This window comes from Pseudophryne corroboree, chromosome 4 (genome assembly GCF_028390025.1).
Source record: "Pseudophryne corroboree isolate aPseCor3 chromosome 4, aPseCor3.hap2, whole genome shotgun sequence".
In the NCBI taxonomy this organism is placed as follows: Eukaryota; Metazoa; Chordata; class Amphibia; order Anura; family Myobatrachidae; genus Pseudophryne; species Pseudophryne corroboree.
In genome coordinates this window covers 234566315-234582301 of record NC_086447.1, presented here as the reverse complement: position 1 = coordinate 234582301, position 15987 = coordinate 234566315, and the positions used below count along the sequence as shown (strand labels likewise).

Here is a 15987-nt window from a genome sequence, read left to right as displayed (position 1 = left end):
GTCCACGGTAATCTATGCATGGTCGTAACCCACCGTCCTTCTTCTTAACGAAAAAGAATCCGGCTCCTGCAGGTGAAGAAGATGGTCTGATAAATCCTTTGGTTAGATTTTCCTGTATATAATCAGACATAGCTTGCGTCTCTGGGATGGATAGCGGATAAATTCGTCCCCTAGGAGGTGTTTTACCCGGAACCAGGACAATTGGGCAGTCCCATTCGCGATGAGGAGGTAGAGAGTCTGCTGCTTGTTTACTGAAAACATCCGCAAAGGATTGATACACCGGAGGTAGGTCGGGCAGGCTAATTGACCGGAGAGGTACAATTGAGGCTAAACAGTCCTTGGTACAAGATTTACCCCATGAAAGGACTTCCATGGTTTGCCAATTAAGTTGAGGATTATGTTTCTGCAGCCAAGGTAAACCAAGTATCACATCTTGAGAGGCTTTGGGAATCACGTAGAAGGAGAGGTATTCGGAATGGAGCACACCAACTTTCATCTTGAGACATACGGTTCGATGAGTAATAATTATACCATCTGGAATTCGACTTCTATCCACTGCTGTAACGGCAACTGCTGCTTCCAGAGGCATGGTTTGAACTTTAGACCGTATGACAAAGGCTGAGGAGATGAAGTTCTCGGCTGCCCCGGAATCTAGGAGAGCTGAAACTTTCACTGTAGAACTTGGAACCTCTAATTGAATAGACAAGGTCGGCTCATTCCCAGAACGTGATTCTAAAGTAACTCCTAGCTTAACCTCCCTTGAATAAGCTAGGAGCGAGAGTTTTCCAGGCCGGAGTTTGCAGGATTTAACCAAATGTTCGGAGGACCCACAGTACATGCAGAGGTTACCCTGTCGACGACGAAGTCGTTCTTCCTCTGTGAGGCGAGAGCGCCCAATCTGCATAGGTTCTTCTGTTGTTACCGGCGACTGTGATGAAGAATCTTGTCGAGGCCTAGGATGATAACGTGGACTGGATCGCTCTGTCCTGGATTTCTCTAAACATCGCTCTCTGTAGCGTAGGTCAAGTTTGTTACAGAGAGAAATCAATTCATCCAGTTTAGTAGGCACATCCCGGATGGTTAAATCATCCTTGATTTTCTCTGAAAGTCCATTCCAAAACGCGGCGATCAGGGCTTCCTCATTCCAATTTAACTCTGAAGACAACGTGCGAAACTGAATAATATATTGACTGACAGGACGTAAACCTTGACGTATACGGAGAATCTCCAAAGATGCTGAGGTGGTTCTGCCTGGTTCGTCAAAGATTCTCCGGAAGGATGATACGAACTCCTTGTAATTAGAGAGGATAGGATCACCTCTTTCCCATAATGGTGATGCCCACTCCAGAGCCTGACCGGAGAGGAGGGCAATAATATATGCAACCTTAGCACGAGCTGATGGGAAACTGGCGGACAACAGTTCGAACTGGATCTCGCATTGATTCAGGAATCCTCTGCAAAGTTTTGGAGTTCTGTCAAACTTACTCGGAGAGGGTAACTGCAAGCGGGACGTAGGCAACGTCACAGGAAAAACTGTAGTGGTAACTGGGACAACTGGAGTTGGAATCTGGACTTGAGACATTTTAATAGCCGTATGAAGAGTCTCTAAACGGTCTGCCATAGTTTGCATAAACTGCACTATTTGTGTCTGTATAGACTCCTGGTTTTCCAGACGGGAAAGGATATCTGACGTAGCACCGCCTCCTGCGAATTGGTCACTTGACGGATCCATGTGGCCATGCTTACTGTCGGGTCCGGGTGTTTTTGTGAATCCGTTAACCCGGGACCAACCACAGGTGTAGGTGCTGGGGTATGAAGAAAGCAGGGAGAACGAAGAAAGTTCCATTCCATATATTTATTGAAATTAACAATTCCAGTAAAGAGTTAAATGACAAGTTGTTAATCATCATATCATACTGAAGTATTGCAGGAATGGCAGAAATAATATGCAGGATAAATCTCAAAGACAAATAAAAGAAATGTTCATGGTACTGTATATAAAACAAGCTGATGAATAAATGTTGAATTGTCCAAATATAAACAAGCTTTGATGCTGAACTGCAGAATGTGATTAACTGGATAATGCAGACATGAAGAAATAACTGTAAGGATTTGCAATGGAGTTTTGAGAGTTAACTGAGAGACTGTGAAGAATTATCCTTGTTATGACAACATAGCAAATATAAAGTACTGAATAGGGTTACTTGCGGGTTCCGGAGATCACTGTGAAACTGTAGTAGATGACAAGGTGATGAATGGGTTAAATGCAGAGTTGAACAAACGAACAGCTGAGGGAAATGGAATCCTCCAAACTTTGAATGGTAGGCCGACAAGGTAACCTCATGCAAGACTCTGGGAATTCAACTGTTTCCAGTAGGTGAGCAATTAACTGACAGCACAGCGGAGAGCCGGTGGATCTTTCAGCAGTGAAGGCTGCAGACGGACCTCTGGGAACGGAGGCGATATCTGGACCACGGGAATCACACAGGAATGCACGGAGAGAGCTCAGAGCTAGAGCACAGCGTTGATACAACAAAGCACTGGCCCAGAGTAACATAATCCCATCCTACTTAAAGGCAGCACAAGCACGGGATTGGCTTACACCTGCCCACAGGTGTTTTCACAAGTGCTCTGTATTACCTATTTGGTCTCCAACATGGCCACCTCCTATACAGCAGACACACCGCAGTGCCTTAGGCCATTTGGTCCCCGCACTCACAGTTCCCAGATTCTGCATTACCTGTGCCACCGATCACGCCGCGTCCCCACACGGGCGCACAGCACCGCGAGCAACCGCACTGGCAACGGATGAACCCCAGAACCCGCAAAGGTAAGAGACCGGTTCGTGACATATTGGCCATCGGGTAGTGTGTAGGGCCCTTAAGAATGTAGATGGAATGAACTGTACACCAATAGGTAGCTCATTTAAACCTTATAAATGCATTTATATATTTCTCTTTCGGGAAAATATATTATTTATTTGTACATTTTTATGTCTATTTTGCTATTATCACATATATAAATTCCATTGTAGAGCAATGTTAGTGTTTTTGCTTCTAAACAAAAAGGTTGTAACAATTTTTTAGCGCTCCTAAACAGATTTTGGTGACAGCCTCCAATGACAAGAAAAAGAATACCACCGTTCTTTCAAATACAAATTTCCAAAGGCAAGAGTGTCAAAGGGAAATGGCACTCCTTTCTGTTCTTTATGTTCCTCAAAAGAAAAAATTGACAAAACAAATCATAGCGCAGTATGTTCCTAATAAATAATTCCACCCTGTGTGATAGAGGAAATTTTCAATATCTTTCCGGAAACCCGTGGAGCGCGGAATTGTCTGTAAATTAGGAGCCATTTAGGAACCATTTATAAAGGGACACTTTTTGGGACTTGACAGACACCGGAAGCCTGAGGAAGGGAAACCGAAACGCGTAGCTGACGGTGGGGACCTCCTGTGAACTGTGCGGACCTACCACTCGGTGAGCATCACTGGATTGCCACGAAGAGTAACCGGAACTCTGAAGGGACTTTCAGTCTGTTTTTCTGCACTGAGTTATTGACATCTGGTAGGAGTTCTGACCCACTGGGATCCCCTTTTCTTTGTTTTTAAAAAAAAATTGTCTGTTTTATGTGGATACTTTAATTAAAACAATATTATGCTATGTTGAGTATCCCTTTTTTACATGCTCTATTTTATCGAGTACAATAAAAGAGCCTGCTTTTAATGAAGATCCATGTGTCCTGCATTTGCCATATGAAATATCTACATGCATAGACCTCATTGGTTTGAGGGATATTTATGGGTAATTTTATTACCATAAGGTGTTTACCACGGGTGTGAAGAGTTCCTATTATTCACGTATTATTCATCTGCCTTTCTGGGATACTTGTATGCATAGACCTCATTCGTTTGGGGGATTGTTGGAGGTAATTTTATTACCAAAAGGTGCTTTCCACTGATTATGAGGATCATTTGGAATAATTCCTAAGCTGTTATTACCTCATTTATTTTTGGGGTAACTCATAAGGTAACCTCAAACCTGGCAGGAAGGTGCCTTCTTTTTAAAATCAGTCTGTGGAAGGGCATTCTTTATTCTCTATATATCACGATATTGAAAATTTCCTCTATCACACAGGGTGGAATTATTTATTAGGAACATACTACGCTATGATTTGTTTTGTCAATTTTTTTCTTTTGAGGAACCTAAAGAATAGAAAAGAGTGTTTTTGCTTCACCAAAATGATGAAGTGGCTAATACAATGAAAAGCAAAGCCCGCTGTATTATGTTGGAACAGTGTGGTACCGCTGGGAATGGCAGCAAATTACAGACACACGTCGCTCTATTTTTAACTTGCACTTCCCGTTTAAAGGAGCAGTGTTGCTGTGCCAGTGCCTTATTAATCTGTTATGTGCTCCGTGCCCACACATTGCAGTTAATTGAATCATCTCCATAGACTCCATGGAGACATGCCACAGTGTTCACCTACAGTGCTCACATATTTGCCCATTGTGGTACCCGCAACAATCCTGCACACTTCTAAGGCTGCATGGAAGAACTGGAGATGTTGCTAGCTGCAATGTGCTGTTCCAATGTGCGACCCCCTCCAATTACACTTACCAGCGCCAGAAATCGGTGATCAGTGATCCCGTGAGGGCAGCTGGTCATTGGACCCTGTTCTCTGCTGAGACCCCTGGTACTGTAAAGTGAGCTGCCGCATCACAACAGGTGCACAGCATTCTGATGACTGGCTGTCCACCCCAGAGCACCGATCACCGGTCCCTGGAAAATGGTACTACTTTTTTATCACACATGGCTGATCACACTGGTCAGATCTGAGCACAGCTTTCACTGCCAGCTGAATTTTGCTAATTTTCATCCATTTGCCCTTTAGTACATTCTGATACTAAAATAATGATAAACGTGTGTGAAAACACCCTTTTTCACATTATTCAAGTAAAAATAATTGTAATAAATATGCCTATGAGTCCGCTATTTCTCTACCAGTAGAAAATGATTTTGGAGCATTCTGTATCATTTTGAGATCTGCCGTTGTTCGCAGCGCAGCGATCAGGCTAAAAATCGGCATTTCTGCGCATGCGTATGCACCGCAATGCGCAGGCGCGACATACGGGTACAATGAGCATCGTGGGTTTGTACAGAGTCTAACGAACATTCCAGTCACACGGCCGAATGCAGGAAGATTGACATGAAGTGGGCGTTTCTGGGTGTCAACTGACCGTTTTCAGGGAGTGCTTATCAAAATGCAGGCGTGGCAGAAAAAATGCAGGCGTGGCTGGGCGTTCGCTGGGCGGGTGTGTGACGTCAAAAACCGTCCCTCCATCGTTAGAATCAACGGGGGTGTTTTGACAGTCCCCAAAAGTAAGCTTGCTCCTCATAAAGTGGGGACAGTTGAGGGGTATGCTTTTGGCAGGAGATGATGGCATTATACCTCTGTTGTGTTCTGCTAAATAGAGGTGCGTCTCTGATCTGATAATATCTTTATCTTATGATTGTATAATAATTATTTCATGTGTCTAATAAGCCCAATGCAGCACAATCCTGCAAATCCTGAGAACACATAGAGGAGATAGGCCAAAATGATGCAATTCTCAGAGAATTGGTTGTGTGATTGCAGCCTCCGTCCCACCCATTTCACAAGAAATTCAGTAACATTTGGGAGAGTAGCCTACTCCCCTGGGAGTCCCCGTGATGTTTTGGAAGAGTAGTCAAGTATGTATCAAATGCATAAACCTGCTTCTATGTCAGACTTCTTTCTGAAAGCCAACTTTGCTTGAGAAACAAGCACTCTCTTACATAAAAGGCTCCTTTTAGATACCCCCACCTATACCATTGTTTGATTCCAGATTAGCCTCATGCATGAGTCCTACTAGGTGCAAAAGATACCAAACACATGTAACAAATATAAATATATGGTACTGTGTATACATTACTCACCCTTGCCGAGTATTTATTTTCGTTCAAAATGTGCATCTTATTTGCATAACAAAAAAACATTTGTGAGCAGCAAAAATACTTTTCTAGATTCCACTGTTCAATTTGATGTGTGACATTTGTACATCTATGTGCCACTGAGTCTGAATCTGTATTTGAAGTTCTGCAATGCATCAGCTGTGGCTTTTCTCACTCCAAGTTCTGTTGTGCATCATCTGCGACTTTGTACCTGTTTAAAACTAATTCCTGTGCAGTTAATGTTGTAGGCCAGAGTCTGTAGTACACTTTGAGTGGTGTTTTGTTGCATATGCAATGTGAATAAGCAAAATAAGAAAAAGTGACACTGCTACACTGCTTGGAGCGTTTCAGTCTTGCCGGCCATCTCGCACCTTATGGCGTATTGAGGCATCTGTAAATCTTTCTTACAGAATTTTTTTATACATTTATAGATGTGCCCTCATACACTATTGCTGCAGTCACGCCTAACAGCCACTGTCTGTGCGCCAACTACTAGTGTCTGGCATCTTTTTCATGTCTTTTTACCTGAAAATGCTCCTCAGTCTTGGCTTTTATCTGTGCCAAGTTCTGTTGCGCTCCAATTAGGGGTAGTATACTTACCAAGTAGGTGTTGGGATCCTCAGCATCTAGATACTGCTGTCGGTATTCAGACTGCCAGCTTCCCAAGCACCGGGATCCCTATACCATCCCTTAAGGATCCAGTTGAAGTGGCGATAACTTAGTATTTTTAAATCTTTGAGTAACTATTGCATCCTTCTAAGGTGCAGATAGGGATTGCATTTCCATTCTTGTTTTTTACTTTATGTTCTCCAATGTGTTCAATGAGATATTGATGTTGCCTGAAAATATCAGAGTGTCAGGAATTGTATCTTTGTTGCAGGAGGTATATCATGAAAAACATGTTCAGAAGTTTTGGGAAAAAGCCAAAGGAGTCATGGGAAATCTAAAAGTGGTTGGACCAGAAGAAATAATAACCCAAGCAGAAGCAAGGAATATGGGAATGTATGTAATATTATCGTTTAAGTTTAAGAACTATGGGGCAAATTCTGTAGCCACATATTAAACCTTTCAAATTATGAGTGGTATATACTTAGGGGCTGATACAAAGTGGGGGCTGTATCGCAAGTACGGTTCAGCATCATACAGATGTGTCCTCCCTCATCGTTGCTGCAGTCACGTTACCAGACCTTCTAGTTGTACCTAGTCCCGACTGCGTTCACTAAGGCTTTGTGTCTTTTTGTGCTTCTTTTTCTCCGAAAATGTTTCTTATTCACATTGCTACAGTGACTTCTGCTGACGCTGTAACGTAGCATTTCGTATGCAGATACAGCAACATTCGCTCACAGAATATACGCATGCTGCATATAATTTTAATCATCATAGTCTGCTTGTGTCTTATTCGCATAGCGATGCAAATAAGATGCATTCGGAGGGGAAGAAGACGCTTGGTGCTGGCCGAGTCACACAGGAGCTGCTGACTCATGTACCCGGTGTGATGTGACTCATTACGTACAGAGGCTAGATGAGGAAGGATGCATCTGTACACAACTCAATTGCATCTCCAATTATGACTGAGATAATGATACTACATAGTATGCGGACTTAGGTCTGTATAAAGACATAAAAACGAATGAAGCGCTGTCATACCAGAATCCTTTTATAACAATCTTGTTTTTTATTCCCACAATATCACATAAAACAATAAAAACAAAACACACACATGGCCGGTGTCAGTTGAAATACAATAAAAATAATTGAAAAACACCACAATGAACTATTGGTCACCAAATGGTTGTCACACAGAGCACCTCATACATAGGGGCCAATTGATGATAAATTATAGAAAATACATTTTCCACGTATTTATTGTGTAGCTTATCCAGGTGACCAATAACCATTTGAACTATTTATAATAAATATCAATTACTCATTTATCCCAAAAACCACAATTATATGTCAGACTATTCCACCAGGTTACTTAATCACATCGGTAAATACTCCATATAATGCAAATATTGCAAACCACAAGGGCGTGCAAGGGTTAAGGGGGCATAGCCCCTTACGTCGGTGTGAAGAGCGCCCGTAGGGCACGATGAATCACCTAGTAGCACATAACCAGCTGGAACCGATGATTTTAGTATGCAGTCCTTGTAATTGCTTTATATTTATAGAGATTAGCAAGTTAGTATAGGCACAGTCTCATATGTCCAGCAGGGATTAGTTGGTTATTAAGATGTCAATGCAATAGCTTTGTCTCCCTGTTTGTGAATTGGGCTTATTTATATAAAAGATCACAGTATTCACTGAATCTATGTGGATCCACATTAAAACACAGTCACATAAAACCCCCTCTAATGCAGGGTATAGAAAGCAGCCGCTCTATTGAGAGACAATGATCCTTTGCTGTTGCATTTAGGGTCTCCCAATGGAACTGGATAGTCTCACCATACAGTGTTCCCTCCTTGGAATTTCCTTTACAGCACCGCAAGTCAGTCATGCAGAAGTCTCTCAGAGCCTGAAGCTGCAAAATGCGGATCCGTGTGAGCACTCAACTCGCTTCCCCGCTCTCTTGTACCAAGTATAGTAAAGTGTACAACTCTGCATTTGTGGAAATATTTGCATTTAGGGGGAGATTTATCAAAGATTGGAAAAAGATAAAGTACTGGCAAATCAGCTTCTGTCGCTTAACAGACAGGAGCTGATTAATTAGCACTATAACTCTCTCCAAGATTTGCTAAAGCTCCCTATTAGTGCCGTACATACAATACTAGTGTAATTACAGGATACTTATGTTCATCTCTACATCGGCCCTCTAAAGTATTTGCTAACGTTGTGTGTACTATCAGTGCACCACAACCTGTGTGTATGTATGTATGTATGTATGTATGTATGTATGTATGTATATATATATATATATATATATATATATATATATATATATATATATATATATATATATTATTGTGACAAGGATCACACACATGGGAACTCAGATGAACATTTTCGGTGTTTATTTGGAACAGCAGGTCAGCACACAGCACGTTACATCCATATGCAGTTGGTGTTACAGGCAGTAGCATACAGGCACTTTCAGCATAGCAGACTCTTGATAGGCTCCAGTGGTCCCTAGTCTAACCCACACAGCCCGGCCTATCACCTGGACACTAACTGCCATCAGGAACAAGGTGACTCTGCCCTGGAAACCCTTATATCAGGAAATCCCAGGTGCTGCTGATCACACACCTGGGATTCTGCTACTGCTTCCAAAACCTGGTCTGGATCCTCCACATTACTTTCACATGGAAACATGCTGTCTCTGCCACACTCCTCCCCCCTTAGCTTCAACCACCCTGGTGAAGCTACACTATTTTCAGGCAAGCTCTCTGCCTCGCCCACCCCCACCTGTGTCTTCCGCCCAGGTACACAGCCTTCCACCACCTTCCAGAGGTCACCCACCTCGCCTTTTTCCTCCCCTAGCTTCACCATAGGGTTGCTTGGAGGAACAGAACCTACAAACCTCCTGGAAAGGGCATCGGCATTGAGGTGCTGTTTCCCCGGACAATGCCTCACCTCAAACTTAAATGGCTGCAAAGCCAAAAACTAACGGGTCACACGAGCATTTACCTCTTTGTTTGTATGCATCCACTGTAAGGGTGCATGGTCTGTGACCAACAAAAACTCTTGTCCCAATAAATAATACCTTAATGACTCAACTGCCCATTTAATGGGCAAGCACTCCTGCTCTACAGTTGAGTACCTGCGCTCCCTGGGCAATAATTTACAGCTCAGGTAGAGGATGGGCTTTTCCTCTCTATCTACCTCTTGGGATAGGACTGCTCCTAATCGTGTTCCCGAGGCATCCGTTTGTAACACAAATTGCTTTTTAAAGCCAAGAGCTTGCAAGACAGGCTCAGTACACAAAGCTTGTTTTAGATCCTGACAATCAGTTTTCACTGGTCTAGACCACGTTATCTTGTCTGGGAACTGTTTTTTAAGACATTCTGTTAGTGGAGCCGCTCTAGCGGCAAAATCTCGAATGAACCTGCGATAATATCCGACCAAACCGAGAAATGTCCTAAGTTGTGATTTACATTTAGGTCTAGACCAGGTGAGGACTGCTTCTACTTTACTAGGCTGAGGTTTAACCTGTCCTTTGCCCACAATGTACCCCAAATACTTGGCCTCAATCATACCAATGGCACATTTCTCAGGGTTGGCGGTAAACCCGTGTGCCCGTAGAGATTGTAAAACGGCTTCTACCTTTGGTACGTGTGACTCCCAGTCAGAGCTGAAAATAACAATATCATCTAAATAAGCAGTTGCATATTCCCTGTGGGGCCGCAGCAACTTATTCATAGCTCTCTGGAAGGTTGCTGGGGCACCATGTAAACCAAATGGGATCATTTTATATTGAAATAAGCCTTCTGGGGTAGAGAAGGCTGTTTTCGCCTTAGCAGCTTCTGTTAACGGAAGCTGCCAATAACCTTTTGTCAAATCAAGTGTAGTGAGATATTGACTATTGGCTACATTTTCTACCAACTCATCAACCCGGGGCATAGGGTAAGAATCAAACCGGGACAGTTGATTTAATTTACGGAAGTCATTGCAGAACCGCAAGGTACCTGAAGGCTTCGGTACCAGGACAATTGGATTATTCCACTCACTGGTGGATTCCTCTATAACCCCTAGGCGTAACATCTCTTCCACCTCCTGATTTACCGCTGCCTGCTTCGCTTTGGGTATGCGATATGGCCTCTGTTTAATGACCACCCCGGGTGAAGTCACAACATCATGTTGGATGATCTGTGTCTTTCCCGGAAATGGCAGAAAACACATCTTGGTAGCGTTTCGTCAAGTTCACCACTTCCCGTTTCTGTTCAGGAGTAAGCGTGACTTCCATGGGTACCTGGCATTCTAAAATCTTCTTAGCTACCAAAGTGGGCCGATTGGCAGTTTCCGTCCAGGGTTTTAACAGGTTTACATGGTAGACTTGTACCTCCCTCCTTCTACCCTCCTGTCGGACCCTGTAATTGACCGGTCCCACTGCCTCTATGATCTCATAGGGGCCCCGCCATTGTGCATACATCTTGCTTTCTGTGGTGGGCATCAGCACTAACACTTTATCTCCCGGATTAAAGGACCGGTTAACTGAGGTAACGTCATACCTCTGTTTCTGACGTTGTTGGGCCCTTTCCATGATACCCGGATCGTGACAGCACCCCCCCCTTTAGGAGTGGCCCCAGGACACTTCTTTGGCTTTTGAGGAAACTTGGAATGGAATCTCCGGACCAAGGCAGGAGCATGGACATCAGAAGCATTGGTCCATGAACGTTCCTCAGGGCCGTAACCCTTCCAGTCAATAAGATACTGTAGTTGACCGTAACGGTGACGTGAGTCCAGGATCTTGGCCACTTCATACTCAACGCCTCGTTGAGTTTGGACTTTCGGAGTTGGAGGAAGTGAGGAATGAAACCGATTCAAGATCAGCGGTTTCAACAGGGAAACATGGAATGTCCTGGGTATTTTTAAGAAGGGAGGCAACTGAAGTCTGTAAGCAACAGGATTGATGACTTGTTCAATCTTGAAAGGACCGATATAGCGAGGTGCAAACTTCATACTGGGAACTCTTAACCTCAAATTCTTCGTGGATAACCATACCCGATCACCCACCTTGAGAGCGGGAACTGCTCAACGCTTCTTATCCGCAAACTTCTTGTACCTGAACGATGCCTTGAGCAGAGCTGATCGTACGCTCTTCCAGATATTGGCAAACTGATGCAAGGTGATATCCACTGCGGGAACAGAAGTTGCTGGAAGCGGTTGGAACTCAGGGACTTTAGGGTGGAATCCAAAGTTAGTGAAGAATGGTGTTGAAGCAGATGAAGAATGATACTGGTTGTTATGACAGAACTCGGCCCAGGGAAGTAATTGAACCCAGTCATCTTGAGAGGAGGACACATAGATGCGGAGGAAGGCCTCCAAGTCCTGATTCACCCTCTCGGTTTGACCATTGGTCTGAGGATAGTAAGCCGTGGAAAACTTTAGCTTGACTTGAAGGACTTGACATAAACTTCGCCAGAATTTGGCTGTGAATTGAACTCCTCGATCTGAGATAATTTCTTCAGGAAGACCGTGGAGTCGGAAGATCTCTTGTATGAATACTTGAGCCAACTTGGAAGCTGACGGAAGACCGGTGAGAGGAATGAAGTGTGCCATCTTGGTGAACCGGTCAACTACCACCCAGATGGTATTGAACTTGTTGCACATGGGTAAATCTGTAATAAAATCCATCGACAAATGGGTCCAAGGTCGACGGGGAACAGATAGTGGAACCAGTTGCCCCGCAGGCGACTGGCGGGATACCTTATGTTGAGCACACTTTGGGCAAGATGCAATAAACTCCAAGACGTCCTTTTTCAGAGTTGGCCACCAATAGGACCTAGAGATAAACTCCAGGGTTTTTTGGATACCTGTATGTCCGGCAAAACGGGAAGCATGGGCCCAATGCATGAGCTTCTTCCTTAGCATCGGTTTCACAAAACTTTTCCCTGATGGGGGCGTAGAGTCCATCCCTACCGTGGAGAATGCCAACGGATTTATAATAGGATGCTTGTCTGAAGACTCTGACTCATTTTCTTGCTCCCATGAGCGGGAAAGGGCATCGGCCTTGCGATTCTGAGAGCCCGGACTGAACTGGAGTTTAAAGTCGAACCTGGAAAAGAAAAGTGCCCATCTGGCCTGACGAGGGTTGAGACATTGTGCGCCTTTCAGATATAAAAGGTTCTTGTGGTCTGTAAGTATGGTGATTGAATGAGAAGCTCCCTCCAACAGATACCTCCACTCTTCTAGAGCGAGCTTGATGGCTAGCAACTCCTGGTCGCCAATGGCATAGTTGCGCTCAGCTGGGGAGAACTTCCGGGAGAAGAAACTGCAAGGGTGTAAATGGCCATCTTTAGCCCTCTGAGATAACACCGCTCCTACTCCAACGGAGGAGGCATCCACCTCTAAGATGAAAGGAGAGTCGATGTCAGGCTGTTTCAGAACAGGCGCAGAGATGAACCTTTGTTTTAAAAGATGAAATGCTTGCATGGCTTCTTCAGACCACTTGGACGGGTTAGCACCCTTCTTAGTGAAAGCAGTAATAGGCGCCACAATGGTGGAAAAGTCTTGTATAAACTTTCGGTAATAGTTGGCGAACCCTAAGAACCTCTGGACCCCTTTGAGGGTTAAGGGTACCGGCCAATTTTGGATTGCTTGTAGTTTCTCAGGATCCATCTCTAGTCCAGAACCGGACACAATGTACCCTAGAAACGCAATGGACTTGACTTCAAAGACGCATTTTTCTAATTTGCAATAGAGATGATTGACACGGAGACGGGACAGAACCTCTTTAACCCAAAAACGATGTTCCTCTAAATCGTTGGCAAAAATGAGGATATCGTCTAGATAGACCACGACATGATGGTATAGAATGTCTCTGAAGATCTCATTGACAAAATGCTGGAAGACAGCTGGAGCATTGCTCAATCCGAAGGGCATGACGAGGTACTCATAATGTCCGTCACGGGTGTTAAAGGCGGTCTTCCACTCGTCACCCTCACGGATCCGGATGAGATTGTATGCACCTCTGAAGTCCAGCTTTGTAAAGATGGTAGCTCCGCTAACTCTGTCAAAGAGCTCAGTAATCAGGGGTAAAGGATAACGGTTCTTGATGGTAATGTCGTTCAAACCTCTGTAGTCGATGCACGGCCGCAGACCACCATCTTTCTTTTTTACAAAAAAGAAGCCTGCGCCGGCTGGGGAAGAAGGTCGAATGAACCCCTTTGCTAGGTTCTCTTTAATGTATTCCTCCATAGAATGCGTCTCAGGCAGAGACAACGGATAAGTTCGGCCTCGAGGTGGAACCTTCCCTGGAACGAGATCAATCGGGCAGTCCCATTCTCTATGAGGAGGAAGGATATCAGCAGAAGCTTTACTGAACACATCCGTGAAATCTTGATATGGAGGAGGTGGAACATCAGACGACCTGGGGGAGGAAGAACAGACAGGCAATACTTTAAACAAACATGTCTCAGCACAGGAGGAACCCCATGCCAGGATTTGCGTAGTCGTCCAATCAATTGTAGGATTGTGAAGACGGAGCCATGGAAGGCCCAGGACCACAGGATGTGTGGCTCTTGGAATCACTAAAAAAGAAATAAGTTCGGAATGAAGAACTCCCACTCTCAGACGAACTGGTAGAGTCCTTAAAGAAATAACTGCATCAAAAATTTTGCTGCCATCCACGGCAGTTAAAGAAATGGACGAAGGAAGTCTCTCGGTGGGTAGGGACCACCGTTTAACATAGGCTTCGGTAATAAAGTTCCCAGCTGCTCCGGAATCAAGGAGGGCAATGACGTTCCGATAACGTTGAGCAACTTGAAGCGAGACTGGGAGATTACAATCTTGAGGAGATGGAGAGGAGATCATTACTCCTAGCCGGCCCTCTCCTTGGCGAGCTAGGATTTGGAGTTTCCCGGACGTTTGGGACAGGCATTAATGGTGTGAGACGGAGCTGCACAATAGAGACAGAGAAACTCGGAGAGACGTCTTCAGCGCTCAGCAGGAGTTAAACGGGAACGGCCAAGTTGCATGGGCTCATCTTTAGATGGTGACAGTTGACGAGGAGGAGGAGCAGAAGATTTTGGAGCAGATGATCTTCCACGCTCAGTTGCTCTCTCTCTGAAACGTAAATCAACTTTCGTGCAGAGTGAGATTAGCTCATCTAACTTAGAAGGTAAGTCTCTGGTAGCTAACTCATCTTTAATACGCTCAGATAAGCCATGCCAGAATGCAGCATACAGGGCCTCGTCGTTCCATGCCAGTTCGGATGCCGGGATCTGGAACTGTATCAGATATTGTCCTACAGTACGTGACCCCTGGCGTAAACGGAGAATCTCGGATGAAGCTGAGGTTACCCGGCCTGGCTCGTCGAAGATGCGCCTGAATGTTGACACGAAGGCAGTGTAGGAAGATAGCAGGGTGTCGGACCTCTCCCATAACGGTGATGCCCAATCAAGGGCTGAGCCACTGAGAAGAGAAATAATGTAGGCAATTTTTGTACGGTCACTGGGAAAATTGCCAGGTTGTAGCTCAAACTGAATCTCACACTGGTTGAGAAATCCCCTGCAGAATCTTGGAGATCCGTCAAATTTTGCTGGCGTTGGAAGATGAAGACGTGGAGCAGAAATGGGTAAGGTGGGTGGGGTTATAGCTGGAGTCACTGTGGTTGACGCACCAGACGCGCCTGATCCACGGAGAGTTGTCTGAATCCCATCCAGCCGAGTAGAGAGATCCTGGAGACAGCGGATGATGTGGCCCTGTGCAGCCTCCTGATGTTCTAGTCGGGCTGCCAGTTCTTGCATCGGCCTGGCCGCTTGATCCTGGTCTCCGGCTGGATTCATTAGGTCAGTGCTTACTGTCACAACTGAGGGCCTGAGCTGACGGGAGGCAGCCTCAGTTGTAGGGGCTGAGATGTACCGGAACCTGGGAGGTTGTATCAGACCCCTGGACATGTAAGTAACATGAATAATAACTGCCCGAAGGCGTGACCACGACAACTTGGATAAAAGTCAATGATGTTTATTATGACAACTCCGCAACACAGCAGCAGTAAAAGAAAACGTAAAAGTCAGCAAAGAATAAATACAGTTCCTGGGTACTACAGGATGGCAGGAGCCACAGGGCACTGGTAGTGTGAGATAGTTCTTATGATCTTCTAGATGGAAAGTCCTTACCAGGCCCGACTGTAGCAATGGAGATAACCCAGGATTGTGCCAGTTGGTGTTCCAGGAAAAGCTGGGTTGCTGAAGATAAAACAGCTGCTGTGGATACTGGCTGGAACCAGACTGTTGTTAGCACGGAGTGGATACTGGCTGGAACCAGTTAAATAATAAATGAACTTGGGAGCGATGAAATATGAACTGAAATGTAGAACTTGAGAGCGGAGAAATAATAATACCGGTGGAGAGTGGTAAA

At 44.7% G+C, this 15987-nt stretch overlaps 1 protein-coding gene across 2 annotated transcripts in view; it reads left to right on the top strand.

Annotated features, from left to right (window-relative positions):
- Positions 1-15987, top strand: part of PLOD2 (procollagen-lysine,2-oxoglutarate 5-dioxygenase 2) — a 246394-nt gene that overhangs the window by 158559 nt on the left and 71848 nt on the right. For both annotated transcript variants that reach the window (XM_063915969.1, XM_063915968.1), the window contains exon 10: positions 6851-6972. In XM_063915969.1, the coding sequence (XP_063772039.1) occupies positions 6851-6972 (122 nt within the window). The remainder of the gene's footprint in view (positions 1-6850; positions 6973-15987) is intronic.